The sequence below is a fragment of the Neophocaena asiaeorientalis genome, unplaced genomic scaffold (assembly GCF_003031525.2).
Source record: "Neophocaena asiaeorientalis asiaeorientalis breed wild unplaced genomic scaffold, Neophocaena_asiaeorientalis_V1.1 scaffold629, whole genome shotgun sequence".
In the NCBI taxonomy this organism is placed as follows: Eukaryota; Metazoa; Chordata; class Mammalia; order Artiodactyla; family Phocoenidae; genus Neophocaena; species Neophocaena asiaeorientalis.
In genome coordinates, this window is record NW_020175468.1 from 5,855,458 (window position 1) to 5,880,418 (window position 24,961).

The 24,961-nt window shown below is 36.3% G+C and overlaps 1 protein-coding gene across 2 annotated transcripts; it reads left to right on the forward strand.

Annotated features, from left to right (window-relative positions):
• The first annotated feature begins 31 nt into the window (after nt 1-31).
• Nucleotides 32-21,173, forward strand: ZNF404 (zinc finger protein 404). 2 transcript variants are annotated; one of them, XM_024768579.1, is made up of 5 exons: nt 32-61; nt 936-1,012; nt 14,243-14,302; nt 15,248-15,374; nt 19,546-21,173. In XM_024768579.1, the coding sequence occupies exons 3-5, from the start codon at nt 14,273-14,275 to the stop codon at nt 21,066-21,068; spliced, it is 1,680 nt and encodes a 559-aa protein (XP_024624347.1). In that variant the 5' UTR covers nt 32-61; nt 936-1,012; nt 14,243-14,272; the 3' UTR covers nt 21,069-21,173. The 2 variants fall into 2 exon arrangements, with proteins under 2 accessions (XP_024624347.1, XP_024624348.1); XM_024768580.1 differs by having other exon boundaries at nt 52-241.
• The last annotated feature ends 3,788 nt before the right edge of the window (nt 21,174-24,961 follow it).

Consider the following 24,961-nt stretch of genomic DNA (forward strand, 5'->3'; position numbering starts at 1 on the left):
TCGCATCAGCCTCGGTCCCTGCGTCCTCTTCCGGTGGCCGAGCAGCTGTGGTCCCTACGTGGTGAGTAGATCGTATGCAAAGATAAGAATGGGCAAAAGCTTCCATAGTCTCTCACTGCAGCTGGACTGGGACCCGCGGTGGGGGTGACAGGCACTCAAGGCAAGGACGCTCCGGGCGCGGACGCAGCTTGTCGGGCCTCGAGTCTCAGGCTCGTGTCTGCGTGAGCAGCAGAGAAGATTTGTATGCCTATTGAGATATTTGTGTGTGTGTGTGTGTGTGTGTGTGTGTGTGTGTAGGTGTAGACGTGTCTCCGTGACAATGTGTGCGTTTGTGTGTCATTATTTAACTGGGCGATTGTGCTTATTTAACTGCGTGGCTTATGGATGAGCGAGAGTTGTGTGGCCATGTGGGTTGTCACTGGAACTCTTGGCTCTAGACTTCGCTGATTCCTCAGCCCTCTCCTCTCACAGCCACTTGGGGTCTGGCGCAGATAAAGGAGGGAAGCCAGATTCTGAGCTTTAGAATGGAAGAATGGAGGATCCCAGCAATCGATCATGAGATGAGATTTTCTGAAGCTGGATGCGGCCCCAAGACAGGCTTCTGGGAAGACCTGATAAGGTCCCAGGAGTAGGATTCCCTCCTGGGAGGGTCCCCTTAGAAAGTTCCGAGGGGCCAGCTATGTTTCACAACCACAGCATTTCCAAAACTCTGGCCCCAGGAACCTGCTGTGAATTAGATTCCACCGTAGACATCAGTGACGGGGCCTCTCTCACACTGGGAAAGGTCAACGCTGTCCCAGTCTCCTTCCTACTCCCATTTGGTTGTTTGTGGTGGACTGGGTAAAGGGGTATGGTCATGAAGGGAGGGTATTTTGTAAGTGAATGTGCTCTCCAAGAAAATCCTGATGTCTCATGATTGCCTTCTCTGTTCCCAGTGCTGCCTGTCTCGGAAAAAAAAAGTATCCTGAGAGAGGAAAGAATTTTTGTTACACAACTAAAAGTTTAAGTTCAGGTGAGTTGGTGTTTCCTCATTATTCATAAAACACACTTTAACTTTAAAGGCATGTAATCCTTCTTTTCCTTCAGCTGAAATGTCCTGCCTGGTACTGACATATCTGTAAATCATAGGGCCATGCAGAGGAATCACCCCGTCAGGGTCCCCAAGCCCTTCTCTCCATAATTTATTTAACCTGTGGCCTACTGTTAGCTATTATATTTCTATTTTTGACTAAAAACTAAATTAGTCTATAATGAACATGATTATGCATAGATCTTTATGTCCTATTATAGTCATAACCTAAGGATAAATTTCTGGTTTTGAAATTTGAGTCAAATACCAGATATTTATGCTTGTATTTATTGGAACACAATGACAAGAAGATATAGTTGCTATCCTCAAATGACTTGTTATCCAGTAAAAAAATGAAATCAGTGGACCTAGAGACTGTCATACAGAGTGAAGTAAGTCAGAAAGAGGAAAAACAAGAATCATATATTAATGCATATATGTGGAATCAAGAAAAATGGTACAGATGAACCGGTTTGCAAGGCAGAAATGGAGACACAGATGTAGAGAACAAATGTATGGACATCAAGGGGGTAAAGGGGGGTGGGATGAATTGGGAGATTGGGATTGACATATATACACTAATATGTATAAAACAGATAACTAATAAGAACCTGCTGTATAAAAAATAAATAAAATTAAAAAAAAAAGAAATGAAATCAGGATAGGAATAAGTAAGATAGAGGATCTGAAATGCCACTGGAGAAATTCAGGTGACCTGCCTCAGGAGTTGATAGGAAGAGACATCATTTTGTTTATAGCAGCACTGCCAGAATATGATCAAATTATGAGAACTCTGAGAAGAAAAATGGATTTTACACCTTAGCGTTTTTATTCTAGTGATGTTAAATGCATAGTGACAGTAAATGCGACGACTGTTTGCAGAACATCTTAGCTAGGAGGACAGGTTCAGAAGCAAAATAAATTTATCAATCAGGAATATATAATAGGAAGCAGCATTGAGACTACCATTAATGTATACAAAACATCATAGCCTCCAGTTTACACAGACATACATTTCTATAGACAAACAAATTAGGGTTAGTTCAAGTACTGGGAACTGATGGAAATGAAGTAAAACTTTTCAGTAAAAACACAGGAACTGTTTTTAGAACAGCATTGGTTCTCAAATGTAAGCTGCATTAGGATCACCTGCAGGGCTTGTTCAAATACAGTTTGCTGGGCCCCAGCCTCAGAATTTCTAATTCAGTGGGTCTGGGATGGAGCTGAGAATCTACATTTCTGATAAGTTCCCAGAGATAAAATTTTGAGAACCTTTGTTATAGAGTGTACTAGGCTTTATCTTCAGGTTCAGGGATATTAAAGGGGGGAAGAAGAGGTGAGATTTTTTTTCCACTTCTTTGGAGAAGAGGTTGCTCCTTTAAAAAATAAAAAAACATATCTGTGTGTGTGTGTGTGTGTGTGTGTGTGTGTGTATGTGTGTGAAATTAAGGAATGGCTATTGTTTAAAATTTTCTGAAATATACATTTAGGAAAAGGAAGAAAACCAAGGCTATGACACACAAATAAGCAATGTTAATAAATAGGTACATATATTTATATATTTTTTTCTATTTATTGATTTCTGTCACTTTTTCTATATATAGATAAGTACATATATTTTTATAAATATAATCGTATTTTGTATTTGTATGATTTTGTGCATTCGTAACCTGATTTTTTAACAATGTTATTGAGATGCAGTTCACATACCACACCATTCAGCTACTTGAAGTGTACAATTTTATACATTTAATATATTCACAGGCTTGTGAAACCATCACCACAGTCAACTTTAGAACATTTTCATCACCCTAAAGAGAAACCCTATTCCCATCAGCAGTCACTCTCCATTTCCTGCAACTGCCCCAGCCATGGTCAACCACTTACCTACCTTCTGTCTCTATTAATTTGCCCCTCTGGACATTTTGTAGAACTAGAATCACACAATATGTGGTCTTCTGTGACCAGCTTCTTTGAATTGTAGCATGTGTCGGAAGTTTCTTCTTTTTTTTTTGCAGTACACGGGCCTCTCACTGTTGTGGCCTCTCCCGTTGCGGAGCACAGGCTCCAGACGCGCAGGCCCAGCGGCCATTGCTCACGGGCCCAGCCGCTCTGTGGTATGTGGGATCTTCCCGGACTGGGGCACGAACCCATGTCCCCTGCATCGGCAGGCAAACTCTCAACCACTGCGCCACCAGGGAAGCCCTCTTCTTTTTTAAGGCTGAATAACATTCCATTGTATGGATATACCATGTTTTATTTATCCATTCATCAGTTGATGGACATTTGAGTTGTTTCTGCTTCTTAGCTATTATGAATAATGCTGACAGGAGCGTTTGTGTACAGGTTTTTGTGTAGACATATATTTTTGTTTCTCTTAGGTATACATTTAGGAGTGGAATTGCCAGGTCATACGGTAACTCGTTTGAGGAACTGTCAGATTGTTTACCAAAATGTCTGTACCATTTTACATTCCCAACAGCCACATGTGAGGGTTCCAATTTCTCCACATTTTCACCAATGCCTGTTATTATCTTTCCTTTTTATTATAGCCATCCTAGTGGGTATGAAGTGGGTCTTGTGGTTTTGATTTGCGTTTCCCTGTTGACTTATGATATTGAGGGTCTTTTCACATACTTACTGGCCATTTGTATGTCTTCTTTAGAGAAACGTCAGTTCAGATTCTTTACCCACTTTTTAATTGAGGTTTTCTTCTTTGTATCCTAATTTTTTTTACTGACATGATATTTTGAATATTTTCATTCCCTTAACAGTTTCTCAAACTTAGCATTTAATGACTTTAATATTTCATTACATGGACACATCAGCTGTTGCTGAGTTTAGAATGCTGAACACGCCTGCTCTCCATGCTGTACCAATTCTATATCTTGATCAACTTGACTTCTTCCAATTTCTCAGGCCATATGGGAACTTAGGGCTTTGTAATTTCAGGGGTCGTGACGTTTGGGAATGTGGCAACAGCCTCTACTTATAACTGTACTGTCTCAGAAGAACTTGTATAAGGATGTGATACTGAAAAATCATAGAAGCAGAGTCTTTATGATCAAATCTTTAAATTCAAAATGTGATCTCTAGGGCTTTTTTCTTCCCTTAATGTGACCCTCTAGGGAGGGTGAAGTGTTTGAATTTCTGAGGGATTTGTGATTTAAATGACTGTTCTACTCTGTCTTCCTTGAGGCATCATCATCCTGGTTCCTTGAATGGCTTTCCTTTGGCCTTTCTTATGTGGGACTTCCCTGCCCCTTCACCACAGGACTGTGCCTGGATTTGTTGAGAGCTGCAGCATGCCTAAGTTCTATTTCTTTTATGTGCAGGTTTTTCTGTTTCCAAGCCAGGTGTAATTCCTGAATTGGAACAAGGAGTCCAGGCCTAGTAGGTGGAGAGTGTAGTGACAAGAGGATTTGTCCAGGTGAGTCAGGGGAATCCAGAAAAGGGAAAACTATGGAATATCAAAGTTCATGACTGATGACACAGAACCTTGATATTCCAGTATGAGACAATCAACTCAGAGACTTTTAAGCCCTTGGAGAAAAAAAAAGGCCTCATCATCATACCCCAAATATCACCATATTCATCTTTTATTTCACCCTCCAATCTCAAAGAGAGTGATTAGCTCTATTATAATTTTTATTATAGAAGTAATACATTCTCATACAGTAATTCAGAAAGTATAGAAAAGCTCAAAATGAAGAGACTACTGTAAACATTTTACTCCAAATTTTTTTATCCATCCCTCAATGCACATGCATATATTCATACATGTTATTTTACTTGTCATAACAGGGTAACATTTTGAAATATAATGGTTTTACCCATTATCATCAAATAAAGGTCTCTATCATTTTTTCATGGAAATATATATAATAAAGTATGCATCTCTTAGCTGTGCGTATAGCTTAATGAATCTTTACATTTGAAAACACCACCCAAATCAAGAAATAGAGCATTTCTATCCCCTCCTGCAAGATGTGCTTGTGTCCTGCCCCAGTTAGAACGAACCCTCCCCCACAAGAAGTAAACATTATACTGACTTCTATCACTCAAGATGAGATTTGCCTGTTCTTGAACTTCATATAAATGGAATCTCTTGTCTCTGGTGCTTTTTGTCCAAAACGGAACTTTTTGAGATTCATACGTGTTGTTTTGTGAATCAGTAGGTTACCCCCAACCCAAGTGTTGTGTAGTGTTCCATTGTATGACCTTACCACAATTTGTTTATTCACTCTTACGATGAGTTGTTTCCAGTATTTAACTATTATGAATAAACCTTCTATGAAAATTCTTGTACAAGTCTTTTTGTGGACACATGTTCTTGTTTTTCCTGGGAATATACCTGGGGGTGGAAGTGGTTAACTTAATTTACACTCCGACTGCAATGTATGCAAGGTCTAGTTACTTCTCAAACGGGCCAACACCTGATATCGTCAATCATTTTAAATTTAACCATTCTGTTGCATGTGTAGGAGTACCTCATTGTGATTCTAATTTGTATTTTTTTGATAAATAATGTGAGCATCTTTTCATATGATAGTGCCCATTTTGACATACTCTGATGAACTGTCTATTCAAATCTTTTGTCCATTTTTTTTTTTTTTTTTGGGTATGCGGGCCTCTCACTGTTGTGGCCTCTCCCGTTGCGGAGCAAGTCTCCGGACTCGCAGGCTCAGCGGCCATGGCTCACGGGCCCAGCCGCTCCGCGGCACGTGGGATCTTCCCAGACCGGGGCACGAACCCATGTCCCCTGCATCGGCAGGCGAACTCTCAATCACTGCGCCACCAGGGAAGCCCTTTTGTCCATTTTTTAGCCTGGCTTTTGTTCCTTTTCCTATTGAGTTGTAGGAATTTTAGATATATTTTGAATACAAGTCCTTTGTGTGTGTATATAAACCTGTGTGTGTGTGTGTGTGTGTGTGTGTGTGTGTGTGTGTAGAGAGAGAGACAGACAGACAGAGAAAGGGAATATCTCCTAATAGCCTGTAACTTCTTATTCACTTTCTTAATGACATCTTATAATGAAGAGATATTCTTAATTTTAACTGAGCTCATTTAACAATCTTTTTCTTTCATGGCTATTGCATTTGTGTTCTGTTTAAAACATCTTTTCTTGGGGAAGAAGGGACAGATCTTCCTTATGGTAGAATTCCAGTTGTTAAATGTAGAAGGAAAGAGGGACATGGAAAATGGCCATTAGGCAAACACCACAGTAGTCGTTGTTTCAGATGAGATCCACTGGTAGATGCTAAAACTAGAGGGTGAAAGTTTGAAGAGAAAAAGGGTTTGCCTAGTGTCAAAGGATTCCGCATCACCCACGATATTTATTAACAACAGAGGGAAAGGTAGTACCTTTCTAGTGGGGAAACCCATCAGAAAGCAGTTTCACCAAGTGATCAAGGTTAACATCATCAGTGATAAAGTACTGACATCACGAGCCCTTTCATGTCATACAGTGAGAAGGACAGAGCCTCCCTGTGGTACTGCCAAAAATGCAGAGCCTCATTCCAATTGTGAAACATCAGACAAACCAAGTGGAAGGACGTTTGATAACTTAAATGATTGGTACTCCTCCGAAGTGAAGAGGTCATGAATTAGGTGTGATAGACTTTAGGGTGACAGCCATGATTCCTGCCTGCTGGTGTCTATGCCATTGTATAATCCCCCTCCATTGGAGTGCAAGCAGGACCTGTGACTTGTTTCTAACCAATAGAAAATTGGTGAGGGGATGTCAGTCCTGTGATTAGGTTACTTTTTACGGCAAAAGTAATGGGATGTCGCTACTATGGTTACATTATGTCACATAAGACTCCATCATAGGGACTTTCCTGGTGGTCCAGTGGTTAAGACTCTGCATTACACTGCAGGGGACGTGGGTTTGATCCCTGGTCAGGGAACTAAGATCCCATGTGCTGCGAGGCATGGCCAAAAAAAACCAAAAACAAAACAAAAAGAGACTCCATCATAGCATACTGGAGCTAGAGACTCTGCTCGTGGGCTTGATGAAGTAAGGCAGTGTTGGACAAGCCCTTGCAAGAAACTGCAGGCAGCCTCTAGGACCTGAGGTCATTCTCCAGCTGACAGCCAGCAAAAAGTTGAGGCCCTCAGTCATCCAGCCGCAAGCGTATGAATTCTGCCAACAATCTGAATGAAATTGAAAGCGGATTCTTCCCCACTTGAGCCTCTGAATGAGAACACAGCCCAGCTGATACCTTGTTTGCAGCTTATAAGACCAGCATGAGGAGACCATCCATCGAAACTGTCCAGACTCCAAGTTCACAGAAACTGTGAGATAATAAATGTGTGTTGTTTTAAGCTAAATTTGTGGTAATTTGTTATGGTAGCAGTTGAAAGCTATTACCATAAGAAAGACTGTGGAGATTGGAAGAGACTGAGGAGAAATAACAGCTCAATGCAGTGTGGGATCATGTATAGGATCCTGGAAAACAAAAATGATATTAGTGGGAAAAACTGGTGATATTTGAATAAGATATGCCATTTGTAGTACTGTACCAATGTTAATGTCCTGGTTTTGACCATTGTCCTACGTAAGATGTTCAAATTAGTTTGAGCGGTATATAGGAAACTGTACTACTCTTGCAACTTTTCTCTAAGTCTAAAGTAAGTGGAAATAAAAATTAAACCAAAAAAAGAGAAAGTTTTGCCTACCCCAAGATCATGAAGATATTTTCCTGTTTCTTCTTATAGAAAATTTATTGCTTTAGCTTTCACATTTAGGCCTATGATCCATCTTGAATTTACATCTGTATATGTGGTGGGATCAGGGTCAAAACCATTTTTTCCACACAGATTGCCAATTGCTCAGGCACCATTTGTTGAAAAGACTATCCTTTCTGCTCTAAGTCAGACTTTTATTGTTTAAAAAATGTGACTATATATGTACAGGGCTCTTTCTGGACTGTCTATTCTGTTGGTCTGTTTGTCAATCCTGTGTCAGTCCTGCTGTTTTAATTACAGTAGCTTTATATTATGTCTTGATATCTGGTAATGTACATTCGACAACTTTGTTCTACAAAATTGCCCTGACTGTTCTGGATTCTTAGCATTTCCATATAATTTTAGAATGATTTTCTTAATGTTCTAAAAAAAAGCTGCTAGTATTGTTTAGAGATGCATTGAATCAGTAGATCAATTTAGAGAGAAGTAGTCATCTTAGAATAGATTCCTCCAATTCATGAACATGAAATATGTTTCCATTTATTTAATTCTTCTTTAACTTCTTTCCTTAATGTTTTGTTGTTTTCAGTCTAAAAGTCTTGCACCTCTTTTGTTAGATTCATTCCAAAGTGTTTTATATTTTTCATGTCTTTTATGAACTGTTGGGATTTTAAAAATCTCATTTTTCAATAGCTTTGCTTTACTATAATTGTTTGTTTTATACTGTGACCTTTTAGTCAACAAACTTTCTAATAAATTCATGTATTCTAATAGTCTGTAGGATTGAAAATTTTTTTCTATGTACAAAATCATGTTATCTGCAAATAAATATGGATTTACCTCCTTCCTTCCAATCTTCATACCTTTCATTTCACTTTTTTCTCTTATGGTATTGGATAGGTCTTCAAATACAAAGTTAAATGGAAGTGGTAAAAGTGGAGATCCTTGCCTTATTCCTGAACTCAAGACATTAGTCCATATTTTACCTCACAGTTTTATTCTGTAGATCCCCTTTATCAAATTAAAGAAGTTCTATTCCTAGTTGGCTGAGAATTTTTATCATGAACTGATGTTGAATATTATCAAATGGTTTTTCTGCATGTAATGAAATGATTGAATGGTTTTTCTCCTTTATTATTTAAAGTTTGAAGATTCCATTGATTGCTTCTTAAAAATAAAGTGACTTTGCATTTCAAGAATAAATCTCTTGGTCATATATATCACTGGCCTCTCCTTGCTAATATTTTATTTAATACACTTGCATCTGTGTTCGTGATAGAGATATATTGTAGTTTTCCTTTCTTGTAATGTCATTGTCAGGTTTTGATATCACAATTATGAGGGCCTCAAGACATGGTCCATTTTTATTTGTTTTCTAGAAGATACTGAGTTTGATTGGCATTTTTAATTCCTTAACTGTTTGGAGGATTTGCCACTGAAGCCTCTGGGCCTGACATTTTATGGGAAGGTCCTTAATTAATATAGATTTAATTTCTTTAATAAATATAACAATATTCAGATTTTCCATTTTTTATATCAGTTTCATTGAATTGTTTTCAAGAAAATTTAAAATTTCTTCTACATTTTCAAGTTTATTGTCATAGAGTTGTTCATAAAATTCTGTCATCAATTTAGTAATGTCTATAATATATGTAGTGATATCTCCTTTTATAGTCCTGATATTGGCAATTTTTTCCTTGAACAGTATAGCTAGAGGTTTATTAATCTTATCTCTTCAATGAAATAGCTTTTGGCTTTATTGATTTTCCTCTGTTATAGATCTGGGTTTTTTATGCCACTCATTTTAGTATGTTTTACTTTCTGTAGGCTTAATTTGCTTTCCCTTTTCTAGCTTCCAAAGGTAGATCATTGATTTTTAACCATACTACTTTTATAAAACATAAATTTATGTTTGGGTGAAGGGGATCAAAGAGTAATAAGAAAGGAAAATAATAAGTGGGCAATCATTATAAATGCTCATGCTATCTACTGGGAGAAAATAAATTATGGATTTATTTGGCATTGTAGTAATTTGACAAAGGATTTTCATAATAATTTCACTACTAATTGATTTACTATGTCAATGTCTTTAGTACACCTAGTAATTACCAGTGGTGATTAGATAATGAATGGCATTTATCTGCAGCATTTGTAAAAACAAAACAAAAAATATATATTTAAAACTAAAAATATCATTGTAAGCATTGGTTTGACTGCATCTCACAAGCTTTGTTATGCCATACTTTTATTATCATTTAGCTCCAAATATGTTCTAGTTTCCATTATGATTTATTCTTTGACCTGTAATTATTTCAAGTGAATTTTTATATTTGGAAACATTTGAGAAATACCAGTTTTTGAGTTCCAAAATACACATTCTTTGATATTAATCCTTTGAAGTTTATAGATACTTATTTTATGGCCCAGAATATTCTGAAAAATATGCAAAGAATGTGTAGTCTGTAGTTTGGGAGTATAATGTTCAGTTGGGTCATTTTGGTTATTCCTGTTCAACCTGCTATGGCCTTGTTGATTTTTTTTTTCTCTTCCTGTTATCAGTTACCAATGGAGGGTATAAAAAAATCTCTAAAGTTAATTATAAACTTATCCTTTAATTCTGCTGACTTTTGCTTTTGAAACTATCTTATTAGGAGTAGAAGGAATGTAGGATAACTGTTATATTCTTGTTGAATTGTAGGAAATATCTCTTTATTACTTATAATACTTCTTGCATTTAAGTCTATTTATCTGTTGTTAATATACCAGTGTGCTTCTAATTACTGTCTAATATACTTTTCCACTCTTACTTTTAACATATCTGTCTTTAAAGTGTGTTTCTTATAAGCAGTGTAATTGATCCTGTTAATTTAATCTGAAAATCTTAGTTTTTAATTGCAATGTTTAGTCCATTCACATTTTATTACAGTTACTGATATAGTTTGGTTTAAATATGCCATCTTGCTATATGTTTTCTGTTTATCCCATTTATTCTTCATTTCTTTATTCCTCCTTTCCTGCCTTCTTTTGAATTAATCAGGTAGTTTTCATTATTCCATTTAATCTCCTCTATTAGCTTTTTTAGTTGTGCATCTTTGTATAATTCTTTTAGTAGTTACCTGAGCTATTATAGGATGCATCTTTTTTTTAACATCTTTATTGGAATGTAATCGCTTTACAATGTTGTGTTAGTTTCTGCTGTATAACAAAGTGAATCAGCTATATGTATACATATTTCCCCATATAGGGTGCATCTTTAATACAGTCTTCTTTAAAATAGGGTTTTTAGGGGGCTTCCATGGCAGTCCACTGGTTAAGACTCTCCACTCGAAATGCAGGGGGCACGGGTTCGATCCCTGATTGGGGAGCTAAGATCCTGCATGCCGCATGGCACAGCTGAGAAAAAAAAAAAAAGTAGGGTTTTTAACCACATATCAAATAACATAAGAACATTTCAACAGTTTAAATCCATTTATGCTGATATTGTCATTCCTTCTTCCAGTAATACAATCTTCACAAAGCATTCTAGTTTTGGTTCCTTTAAACAGTCCATTTGTTTAGTCATATTAGTCATATGACTTGTCCACAGCTGTTCATTGCTTTTTGGCACATTCATGCTTCCATCTAGGATTATTTTCCTTTAGCCTGACTGCTGTCCTTTACTATTTCTTGTATTGTGGGTCTGTTGATCAGAAATTCTCTCAGCTTCTGTTCAAAAAAATCTTTATTTTACCTTCATTTCTGAAAGATATATTCTCCAGGCATAAGATTCAGAGTTGTCAGGGTTTTTTCTTTCAGCACTTTGAAGATACGATTCCATTTTTCAGGCCGCTAAAGTTTCTGTTGAGATAAGAACTATTTTTGTTGTTGTTGTTTATTTATAACTGATGTCTTTTTTAAACTACATACTTTCAAGATATGTTTTTCAATTTTGTTTTTCAACAATTTGGCTATGATATGCCTGGGTAAGAATTTCCTTATTTTATCTGGTTAGGTTTGCTGAGCTTTTTGATTTATATATCAAGGTATTTCATGAGATTTGGAATTATTTTGTCCATTATTTCTTCAAATCAATTTTCCGTTCTATTTCTTTTAGGTGTTCAATTCCACATTTTATCTGTTTCTTGTATTTCTCTTACATTCAGCTCTGTTCTTTCTTTTTTCTCTCTGCGTAAGGTTATTGTTAATTTGACTTTATGTTAATTAATACCATTTTCTGCTGTTAAATCCATCCAATACATTTAAAATTTTTGATATTATATTTTTATAACTATAAAATGTTCATGTGGGTCTCTTTTTTATGATTCTACTAAATCTCTATTGATATACTCCATTTTGCATTCCATTTTGTCCATCTTTTCCTCTATTTTCTTTAGCATGTTAATCATAATATCTTCAAGTCCTTGTCTACTAGCTCCATTGTCTGGATCATCTTTGGGTTTATTTCTATTGAGATTTTTCTCTTATCAGTAACTTTCCTGTTTCTTTGCATTTTTCGTAAGTTTTATCATATACTGGCATTGTCAATAATATATTATAGAGACTCTGGATTACGTTATCTTCCTTTAATAAGTCTATGTCAGGGTTTCTCAACCTTAGCACTGTTGATATTTTTGACTAGATAATTCTTAGCTGTGGTGGGGGGCTTTCCTATGCCTTGTAGGATGGTCAGCACCATCCCTGATCTCCACCCACTAGTTATAGTAGCACCCGTCCACACATTTTGACAAACAAATATGTCTCCAGACATTGCCAAATGTGCCCTGGGGGGCAGGATCACCCCCTATTGAGAACCAGTGATCTGCACAATCATTTTCAGTATCTGTTTCATTTTCCATTATATGAATGAATACACTTTATTGAATTAACTACCCATCTAAGTACATTTAGATTTTTCTCCAGCGTTTTTTTTTTTCATTTTAACTAGTGTCTATCATCATATTCCTTTATACATCTCTAGGCACATCTTACAGTTATTTCCTTTAGGTGAAGTCTCAGAAACGGCCTTTCATCATTAAATTCTTCTTATGCATAATTTTTCGTACATGTCTCAATTGCACTAGGTTTTCACAGGTCTATAGGATAGCATGAGAATGCTCTTTTCCCTACAGCCTTACTAATATGTGGTGTATCATCAACTTTTAAAATCTGACAGTTGAATACCTGTAAAATTGTACTATCTTTGTTGCTTTAAAACATCTCTTTAGTAAATCTTTTGACAGGTGCTGTCTTAATTATTTATTTTCAGGTTTCATATAATGAAACAAAAAATCTGGGTGTCAGAGACAACAGTTCAAAAAAAAAGTTGACTTTATAATTATAGAAATGTGATTGAAAACACCACTTCTACTTATAGTTTGTGATATGGGAAAATACCTTTACTTCTTTGAGCTTTTATTTCCTCATCTGTTGAACTGAGTTAATAAGTACATTTCAGGATTAAATGTTAATGTGTATAGCGCAGCTATCACATAGAAGGTTACAAATATCTATGTACTACTGTATGGCTTTAGTGAGTATGAATTCACATCTTCCTGTGGGTACTGGGTGGCAGTGATTCATGCCAGCAAGCAAAGTGGATCCTAATAGGGAAATCCAGGTTGGTCAGCCCAGAGGACCTTGGAGTCAAGTTCAGGCTTCATGTGGGCAGACAGTTTTATGGTGGTCAAGTTTTCCAAGTTGGTCCCTACTCTTTTCTGCCTTTTTAAAATTTTTATTTATTTTTATTTTTGGCTGCATTGGGTCTTTGCTGCGCGCAGGCTTTCTCTAGTTGCACCGAGTGGGGGCTACTCTTCATTGTGGTGGCTTCTCTTGTTGCAGAGCATGGGCTTTAGGCACATGGGCTTCAGTAGTCGTGGCACGTGGGCTCAGTAGTTGTGGCTCGAGGGCTCTAGAACACAGGCTCAGTAGTTGTGGCTCACGGGCTTAGTTACTCCACGGCATGTGGGATCTTCCCAAACCAGGGCTCGAATCGATGTCCCCTGCACTGGCAGGTGGATTCTTAACCACTGCACCATCAGCGAAGTCCCTGTTTTCTGCCTTTTGTCTGGCAGAGTCCAGGTCCACCTTGAGGACATGAAGGTTGTTGAAGTTTGTGTTGTATGGCCTGGTCTCAACCCTGGAAGGTAGGGCTGAATTGGGGAGGAGGATCTGCTTAATGTGACTGGACAAGCCAAGCTGGGTACATCTGGCATGATCAGAATGAGAAATAGGCCAGAGGGGCGTGTCTGGATCTGGCTTTGGTTCAAGAGAGCCTCTGCTCTGTATCCATGCTTGTGAGGCTTGTTTCCCAGACACAGGAAAGGGTTTGAGTTTGTCTGGACTCTGTCTCATATCCCCTGACATGTGTTTATGTGTTTGGGAGGGCAGAGAGTGGGCAAGGATGGCGAGAAACAGGAATAAAGAAGAAAAAAGAAAGGCTCTCTTACCTTAATTTTGGGAGTTCTGAGCTACATTGTGTTTCAAGGCTTCTTTTTCCTCCCTCAGCTCTGGCTTCTCTGGACTCAGCTTCTGAGGATGATTGGCAGTTCTAAAACCATGGGCTGGGTAAGTGGGTTTCTCTCCTTCCTGAAATATTACAATTTTTAATCCAGATAATATTTTCATTCTTTATCCCAAAACCTCCTTCCTAGGAAAGCTGTATCTCAGCCTGTTTCATAGTTGCTGCCTTTACAGAGAAGGATGGTGTCCTCCCTATTTGCTCCCTTTTTTCAAACTGATTTTTCAGTTTTTCATCAAATGAGTTATTCCTCTTCTATATGTTCAGTCTTCTCTCGGGAGCAGTGTTGGAGCAGTAAAGGGGTGAAGTACCTTGAAGGAAGTATTTTAGCTTCCCTTGTTAGGTTTGTAGTTTCATTGTATAGAAATCGTGGCCCTCTTTGACCAGAAGAGGGAGAACTTTCTCCATAGTTTCCAGGTAGATAAGGGAGAATTTGGTTTCGAATGGTCTCAGTCTCAGTGTTAGATGAGATCTCAGCTTTGAAAAGCTTTTAGGTTTGGGTTGAAATGGGATTGGTGCCTGCCTACAGAGAGGAGGGGTTCTGGCTGAGGAATCACTGAGAAGTGAATAGGGTTCTGAGGCCCATTTTGTAGGGGAAGAGAGATTGCTTGGCTTGAGTCATTCAATGTTGTTCTGGATCATTCTACATTAGTGTGTTCTAACTCAAGAACCAGAAGTTCAGTAAGGGATTGTAGAAAGGGAAGATGAGAACCACATCTGGTGATAATACTGAACTGTGGGGAAGAGGTTAAAGAAAATTTTGAAAATTAAAATTAAAGAAATTTTTTGTGCTCCAACAGGATTCTTCAAGATTGGGTAGGGAATCTACTTCAGATATGCTAATTTATTTATTATTTATTCTCATCTACCCATGTCATGATCTTTAACTTCAGCCTACTTGTTTTTATATATCACCCCCTACTGCAACTCAATATTCCATCTTGAAATTTTTTTTCTACTTTTACAAATAATACATGAATTTATCATTTCAGGTGCCACTGACGTTCAGTGATGTTGCCATAGACTTCTCTCAGGAGGAGTGGGAATGCCTAAACTCAGATCAGAGGAACTTGTACAGAGATGTGATGTTGGAGAATTATACTAACTTGATATCACTGGGTAAGGACATCTGTCTGAAGTAATGTAGAATCTGCTATCTGGAATATCCACTTTTTCTACTGTATATTTTATGCACTGTGCTAAGAAACTAGCGAAATTTCTGCTCCATATTCTCAAAGGACTATTTTGGGCTTTGTTAGATTGAAATAAGCACCTTCATTCAGCACCTAAATCTTTTTTAAAATTTTATTTATTTATTTAGGGCTGCATTGCGTCTTCATTGCTGCATGCGGGCTTTTTCTAGTTGTGGCGAGCGGGGGCTACTCTTCGTTGCAGTACGCAGGCTTCTCATTGCGGTGGCTTCTCTTGTGGAGCATGAGCTCTAGGTGCACGGGCTTCAGTAGTTGTGGCACGCGGGCTCAGTAGTTGTGGCTCACAGGCTCTAGAGTGCAGGCTCAGTAGTTGTGACGCATGGGCTTAGCTGCTCTGCAGCATGACAGCACCTAAATCTTCTCTGTCCTTCATTTACCTTCCTACCTCCTTCTGATCCATCCTGCAGTTGCTTTTTCTAAATGACCAAAGGATTGAATTCTGGGAATTTTCTGCATAACTACTGGCAAAGAAAACAAATGTCAAATTATGTGTATTTTCATAATGTCAATAAATATTCTATTTTAATTGCCAATCCACCTACATGGAAAACAGGTAACATAGAGTCCTGGTTTTCTCTTTATTACAGATGAGACTTTGTAATTTTTACAGTGGTAGAATGAGTCAAGATCATTATCTTTTTGAGTATTTTCTGTTATAGCAGTGAAAATGTTGGCTTTCAGTAATTTGATAGATTCTACTCAGAAGTGTCTTTGTTCAGGTTTTGGACAATACTTGACCGTTCTCTCCTCTCCTCTGGGATTCCAGTTATACCTACGTTAGATCTTTTGAGAACTTATCTCTCTAGAAATTCACTTTGATTGTCTTTTATAACTTCCAGTTACCTGTTGCAATTCTTTTATTTACTGTCTTTTTATTACTATTTTTTATGTCTTAATTAATTTATTTATTCTTATTTTATTTTTGCCTGTGTTAGGTCTTAGTTTCGGCATGTGGGATCTTTCATTGCAGCATGCGGGCTCTTCATTGAGGCGAGCAGGCTTCACTCTAGTTGTGGTGTGTGGGCTCCAGAGTGAGCAGGCTCAGTAGTTGCAGCATGTGGGCTTAGTTGCCCCTTGGCATGTGGGATCTTAGATCCCCGACCAGGGATCAAACCCACGTCCTCTGCATTGGAAGGCAGATTCTTAACCACTGGACCACCAGAGAAGTCCCTGTTTTTTTTTAATTTAACTTAATTTATTTTATTTTTCTTTTGTTGACTTCGTCGGGTCTTAGTTGCATGCAGGCTCTTCGTTGTGGCGTGCGGGCTTCTCTCTAGTTGTGGTGTGCAAGTTTTCTCTTCTCTAGTTGTGTCACGTGGGCTCCAGGGCGCATGGGCTCTGTAGTTTGTGGCACGTGGGCTCTCTCATTGAGGCACGTGAGCTCAGTAGTTGTGGTGTGCAGGATTAGTTGCCCTGCGGCATGTGGAATCTTAGTTCCACAACCAGGTATCGAATCTGCATCCTCTGCATTGGAAGGCGGATTCTTTACCATTGGACCACCAGGGAAGTCCCTCATCTGTTTTTTAAACTCTTCCATCAGTAGTTATTTTGGAATTCTTGTATGCCTTCATTGTTTGGTATCATCTGTGGGCCTACTTCTATTGTTTCTGTTTTTTCCTCTTGTTATTTGCCATATGGTAATGCCTCTCCAAGTTACTAGTAATAGTGATCGTGTGCTGGACATTGTGTACAAAAGAATTGAAGAGATTCTAGATAGTGGTATCTTCCACCAGAGAGAACTTAACATTTTCCTCTCTGGGTCTGATAGAATAGCAGATATTAAGCTGGGTCAGTGCTGGTTTTCAGTTTGGTAATACTCAACTACCTCTTTTTTATCACTGTGCTCAGAATCAGTGAGTTTCTCTAGGGGAAAAGCGGTGGTAGATCTTCAGGGCTAATTCACCACTCCTTTAATGGCTCTTATCTGTTTGGATTTTAAATTTACTCTCCCAATGGATCTTTTATTTCCAGAAGAAATGCTGACAATTAATAAGCTAACCATCCATTTGGTAAGTTAGGAAGAGCACAACAGACTTAAAGAAAGTGGAAGAAAGGAAATAATAAAGGAAAGAACAGAAATTAATGAAATAAAAACTGAACATATAAAAGAGCAAGTCAAAACTATAAATTTGGTTATTTCAAAGAATTAATAAAATTGGTGCAACTCTCTCAACATGAATCTATGTAAGAAAAAAGGGGGCCTCATTAAAAATCCTGAAACCTTGAAAATGTGATGCTAATTTTGATAAACATTATGCCAGAAACTGAAAAATCGAATGAAATAAATTAGAAAATTTTAATCTACAAAACAAACACTCAGGAAAAAAAATTGAAAATATGAAAACTCTCACAAGCACTAAAGAAACTGCATCAGTCATCAAGAGCCTTCCCACAAATTGGAAGATTCAAGCCTGGATGGTTTGTCATTAAAGTGCAAAAGTTTGAACATGTAAGAATTTGGGGGAAATTTTTCCCATGACCTCTTATATGTGGATTCTGACAAAGGATAAGCTACAGAAAAGTAAGAGATGACTAGAAAATAGCTACTTGAAAATACAGAGTATATTTATAATAGCTCTCTAAATATCCTTGTCTACTAATTCTATTATCTGTGTCACTCCTTGCTCTGTTTCTTTTTCTTGATTTTTCTCCTAGGAAGGGTTATATTTTCCTACTATTTTGCATGCCTGATAATTTTTGTATTAGGTGCCAGACATTGCAACGTTTACTGTGTTGGAATGCTGGATTGGGGGACTTTGTTCTGGGATTCAGTAAATGGGACTTGTTGATCCTTTCATGGTTTGCTTTTAAACTCTATTAAGCTGGGTCCAGAACAGCTTTTAGTCTAGGGCTAATTTGGCCCCGCTACTGAGGCAATAAAGTGTGAGAGATTAGAGTCAGAGAGAGATAGTTGGTAACTGTTGCATAATTTTCAGAAACTAGATCGTTATTTTACTCAGTTGCCTTCTCCACTGACCTTGATTTTTATCCTTACTTACCTTGATTTTCATCCAAGTTACATTTTTAATTCACTATTTTATTCTACAGTTCATTATTTAATACTTACCTTGTGGTAGAACTTGTTTTTCAGTGGTAGTTGAAAGAAGTTTTGAATTCATGCTTAAGCTTTAGAATAAGAAAATAAATAGTAAGACAAATGAGACAATAAATATGTATGAGAGAAAAGCATCATGAAGACAAAGAATTAGATGTTGGAATATAGAATAAAGGATATGAATTTACTTACAGTTAGCAGAGCCAGCCTTTCTGAGGAAGTGATTTGTAACACCTGGAGATAGTCATTTAGAGAAGCCACCTAAGAGGATTCCTGCAAGGTAAAGCATCCGTGTGAAGCCACAGGCAATGGGAAAAGTTGCAGTATGTTCTAGTAGCTGAAAAGATGCAGTGTGGTCAGATATAGGGGAAAAGATGTCAAGGGCTTGAAATGAATTTTTAGAAGTAAGACAGAGTCTTCTTATTTATGGTTATGTGCTTGGGTTTCATTCTAAGATAAAGACAGACCATTGAAAAAATTACATAGAGAGCCATCTGGTAGAGAATATTAAAAATGTAGATGGCCAGGACCTACTCACAGATTCTGATTCACTCAGTCTCAGTGGACATCTAAAGGGTAGTATATACATACATCACGCCCTCTTTGAACCATTATTATAAAACTTCTCACTACCCCCCTCCAGGTTAGCACACACAGTTTTGAGGACATTAGCCTGCTGTTGCCCCCTTTGCCTGGCAAAGCAAATAAAGCTATTATTTTCTGCTTCACCTCCCTCAAAAAAGAAGGGTTGTATATGTAAGAAATTCCTGTGGAAATACTGATCCACAACTAAATATGAGAACTACTGATTTTTCTCTTTGCCTATTCACAAACTTTACATTCTCATGTTAGCTTTAATAATTTTCTGAGCCCTTCTTGCCTTTAAAAAATTTCATCACATTTTTTTAGAATTTTATGACCCTTTTACTTCTAATGGTTATACTTGTCAATTTATTATTCTTCTTACTATATTTCCCCTTGTACAAGAAAAATAGCATTTGTTTGTTCTCTCATTTTCTTTCAGACATTGATTTCACAAGTGAGAGCAACAAATTATCTTCAGAAAAAAGCAGTTATGAAGTAAATTCATACCGTCGGGAGACAATGAATAGAAGTAAAACCTTCAACTTTATGGCGTTTATTTTCAGAAATGACTCACAGAACAGAACTAAATTTGAAAGACAACAGAAACCTAAAATGGGATATTTTAATCACATGATATTCAGGAAACATATATCCCTTCCTCTACATCAAAGACTTCACACTAAAGAGAAGTCATATGAATGTAAGGAATGTAGAAAGGGCTTTAGGAAATATTCACACCTTATTGAACATCTGAGAGACCATAGTGGTGTAAGACCCTATGAATGTAAGGAATGTGGAAAGGTCTTTATAGTTCTCCAGCATTTTATTAGACATAAAAAAAGTCACACTGATTTGAAACCCTTTGAATGTAATGGATGTGAGAAGGCCTTTAGGTTTTATTCACAGCTTATTCAACATCAGATAATTCATACTGGTGTGAAACCCTATGAATGTAAGCAATGTGGGAAGGCCTTTAGACGTCATTCTCACCTTACTGAACATCAGAAAATTCATATTGGTTTGAAACCCTACAAATGTAAGGAATGTGGGGAAACTTTTAGGTTGTACCGACATATGTGTCTCCATCAGAAAATTCATCATGGTGTGAAACCCTATATTTGTAAGGAATGTGGAAGGGCCTTTGGTCATCGTTCAAGTCTCTATCAGCATAAGAAAATTCATTCTGGTGAGAAACCATATAAATGTAAACAATGTGGAAAGGCCTTTGTTCGCAGTTATCTACTTATTGAACATCAGAGAAGTCATACTGGTGAGAAGCCTCATGAATGTAAGGAATGTGGAAAAGCCTTTAGTAGGGGCTCAAGCCTTCTTAAACATAAAAGAATTCATAGTAGCGAGAAACTCTATGATTGTAAGGAATGTGGAAAGGCCTTCTGTAGAGGCTCTCAACTTACACAACATCAGAGAATTCATACTGGCGAGAAGCCCCATGAATGCAAAGAATGTGGGAAGACTTTTAAGCTCCATTCTTACCTTATTCAACATCAGATCATTCACAGTGATTTGAAACCATATGAATGTAAACAATGTGGGAAAGCCTTCAGTCGTGTTGGAGACCTTAAAACACATCAGTCAATTCATGCCGGGGAGAAACCTTATGAATGTAAGGAATGTGGAAAAACCTTTAGACTTAATTCTCAACTAATTTATCATCAGACAATCCATACTGGTTTGAAACCATATATATGTAAAGAATGTAAGAAGGCCTTCCGTTCTATCTCAGGTCTTTCTCAACATAAGAGAATTCATACTGGTGAAAAACCTTATGAGTGTAAAGAATGTGGTAAGGCCTTTAATCGTAGCGATCGACTTGCTCAACATCAGAGAATTCATACTGGTGTGAAGCCACATAAATGTAAGGAATGTGGGAAAACCTTTACTCGTTGCTATCAACTAACTCAACATCAAAGATTTCACATTGGCGAGAAAGTCTTAATGTAATGAGAGTCAGAAAATCTTTAGCCTTGACACATCCTTTAACATTATCACTATTCTACCACCTAACGATATGGTAAAAATTAAATTATTTAACATAAAATATGATTGTTTGGAAGGGCATCTGGCACAGAGTATTTGCTTACTAAATATTGTATCATTCTTTAATGATAATTACTAGTATTACTATAAATAAATTCATGTGGAAGGAAGACCCTGTGAGCATATTTTAAAAATCTATCATCATTCATCCATATTTCATTTCAGATAATTAATTCTGGACAAAATCCCATAGAATGTTTTAAACAAGAAACTTTTTTATTCAAAGCTCATCCCCCTGAAGATTAATAATGGTAAGAAACCCTATGCTTTTGCTGAATATTGAGAGTATAGCTGTTGAAAAATTGGAAAGTGGTTTGAAGAAATTTTTTTATAATAATTTCTATAATACAGATAACATACAATCCACATTCCCTACGATTCATGGAAATTAGAGATTAACAATGGGCAGCCAAAAGACAGATGTTGACTTGGAGAAGGTTTCCTCAAGTATTTGAAAAATGTCAAATTTACACAAAAGGTACAACAATGGTACAATGAAGGTTTATTTACCCTCCACCTATATTTAGTATCTCTCTCTCATGAAAATGTATATATAGATTCACATATATCATACATTTTATATATATATAATTTTGCTGTGCCTTCTGAGTGAATGTTTTAGGTATCACTTCACCTCTAAAAAAAGTCAACATACAACTCAAAAATACAACTGCTAGATTTAAAGATTATCTTCTACATGACCACTAAGCCATTGTCACCTAAAAAACAACAGTAGACCTATAATATTCTGTAATATTCATCCCATTTACAGACTTCTCCAATTTTTAAAAGAATGTCTTTTGAAAGTGCTGGCTTTTTTTTTTAAGCCTAAAACCAAACTAAGGTCACATATTTTATATGATTATGGCTATTGAGTCTCTTTTGGTCAAACACTTATCCTCTACCTGTTTTGTGACAAACTTTTTGAAGACTCAGGAGAAGTAACCATATAATGTTGCACATTCTTTATTTGCACTAATTTTTCTCTGAGTGGGCTTAAGTTGTTTCTCTATCCCTCGCATTTATTCTGAACTGGATGTTATGTCTAGAGGTTTGATTAGGTTTCAGATTAAACATTTTTGACATGATAACTTCATAGATAATATTGTGTACTCAATATTGTAAAATAGCAGGTGGCACATAGTGAAGCTATGTTTGATCTCTTGATTCATGTATTGACCACCAGCTCTCTCCACTGTATCAGTACTAGTTTTTTTGGGATTTTTTTTGTTTTTTGCAATTAAGAAGTAGCCCACAGAAAGTCACATCACCATTCCACTTAGAAATTTAAACAGTCTTGAATATTTTTAAATAAATTAAGACCAAAAAAACCCATCATCTTTCATATTTACCCACATATTTATCTTTTCACATGATCTTCATTCCTTCCCAATGATCTAAATTTCTATCTGGTATCATTTCCCTTCAGCTTGAAGAACTTAATGTAGCACTTTTTCGAGTATATGTCTGCTGGTGGTGAATTTTCATTGTTTCTTTTACTGAAATGCTTTGTTCCTGAAGGATTTTTTTTCTTGCTATAGAATCCTGGGTTTTGTTTTTTATATTTTTAAAAAAGATATTATATCACTGACTGCTGGCCTCTATAGGTTACGAGAAGTCATTTGAATTATGTTTCCTCTGTGTGTAATGTGTCATTTCCCTCTTTGTGCTTTCAAGATTTTCTTATTACCTTTAGTTTTCAGCTGTTTGAGCATGATGTCCCTTGGTATAGTTTTCTTTGTGTTAATCCTTTTTGGGGTTCTCTGAGCCTCTGAAATCTGTACGCTCATGCCTTTCACTAAATTTCAGAAAACTTTGGCCATTATATCTTCAGATATTTTTTCTGCCCTTACTTCTCCTTCTGGGGTTCCAAGTAGTCATATGTTAAATATTTTAATATTGTCCTACAGGTCACTGGCTCTGTTATTTATCTTCAATCTTTTTTTTTTTCAGTTTTTCAGATTGGATAATTTCTATTGCTCACTGACTCTTTTTTCTGTCCTCTCAATTCTGCTGTTAAGCTTATCTATCAAATGTTTATTTCGAGATATTGCATTTTTCAATTCTAGAATTTTTCTTTAGTACTTTTTTATAGTTTGTTTCTTTACTAAGATTTCCTACTTCTTCATTGCAAGCATATTTTTACAGTACTTTTGATTACAGTGAATTTTTTCTATGTTGATTCATCTAGAAAATACGTAAAATTATTTTCATTAACTTATTAAAAGTTTCAGTTTCAACAAATGTTCCTACCCTTTTAGCTAGGTCACAAGAAACGCTTTTCCTTTCCTTGGAGTTTCAGGTTTTGTTTGTTCATATGCAGCATGATATGGTAAGAAAACATAAATCACATTGTCATTTGGGGGGATTTTGATTATGAAATACTTGGCAAGTATTCCTCTTAAGTCTCAAAGTTCAAAGTATGGTAAATCTTTGTAAAACTCTGTCATCATTCAACCAATGAGCACTGGCAAAAAAATAAGATAAATTCATTGTTTCCTCTTTCAACAGTTCCATAAAGTAATAATGATTCATAATATTTATGTGTATATTCTAAACCATTACTTTTCATACTGTGAAGCAAAGCAATTAGGAAGACATTAGTCTCTTGCCTTAAAATTCCAAGGAATCCACATTTTTAGTGTAACATTGTCGGAGCACTATCCATTGTGATAGAAATTATTTTTTTTCATACCTAGTGGAAACTGTTTTTTGACATATATAAAAAATTCAAAAATATCTGTGCTATGAATCTGATTTTTTAGGCTGCAAATTGACAAAATTTCCTTTTGATTTGGAAGCCTTTTGTGATACAATGTACCCAGAGTATTAAATGGGCAGTATCTCATATTGTACAACTCATCTGAAACTAAAGAAGAATATGTGTAGGTTTACAAATTTTAAGTTAATTGATTTTTGATATTGTTGGAAAGACCTTGTATTCTAAGGGCAGTTGTTGGGTGGCTTAATTGAAGATTCTCTTCACTTTTTATAAAATATAATTTTTAGTCTTTGCTCATAAAATCATAATAAAATTTCCACAATTAAACTAATCATTTATCTTGCTATTTCTCCATCTAAAATTTGATTCCTTTTTTTGGGCAAGACCCAAAGCCATTTTATAGCTAGACAGAGTTATAAGCTCAGATTATGTTTAAAATTTATTTAAAGTTTTCATTGCACATTTAATTCAGATTTTAGGCAACTAATTTCATCTATTCCTATTTGCTTATCAAGAGGAAATTTCTCATCAAATTTACTAGTATTTGCTGAAAATGTCTCACAATATTTTCCACTTCATTAACTTAAATGTTCTTTTTTTCCATAATCAAACAGCTTTTTTGATTTGCTCTGTCACAGCAAATTGCAATTGTCATTCATCATGAAATTCACAGTATATCTTCTTCTAGTCTCTTATTTTTAACTATTCTGGCCATAGTACTTAATCCACTTGATTCTGCATCAGTAGTGTGCTTTCATTTTAAATTTTTTAAATGTACACACTTATTTTTTAAACCTAAAATGCTAATTTAATGATAATTAAAGTAACTTAGTTACAAATTATTTCCTTCATGTCAGTGTAACTCATGTTGTCTTCATAAAATATTCAAATAAATACATCAATTTCTTGACACCAACTAGATCAGTGATGTGTTTATGTGTGATGTTAGACACAACATATACATACAACATGCACAGTATAATACAAATATCTATGCAGTGCAGTGACTAAAGTGAAATGCAGTCTTACCAAAACAAAGTTGTCAGTGATGGGAAAATATTTGGCACTGCTTCAG

Excerpts from the sequence above, each read along its gene's own strand:
- ZNF404 (XM_024768579.1), top strand. The coding sequence starts at position 14,273 with ATGATTGGCAGTTCTAAAACCATGGGCTGG. Across the intron at positions 14,303-15,247 it reads GTTCTAAAACCATGGGCTGG|GTGCCACTGACGTTCAGTGA; the intron begins GTAAGTGGGTTT and ends TTATCATTTCAG. Across the intron at positions 15,375-19,545 it reads TACTAACTTGATATCACTGG|ACATTGATTTCACAAGTGAG; the intron begins GTAAGGACATCT and ends ATTTTCTTTCAG.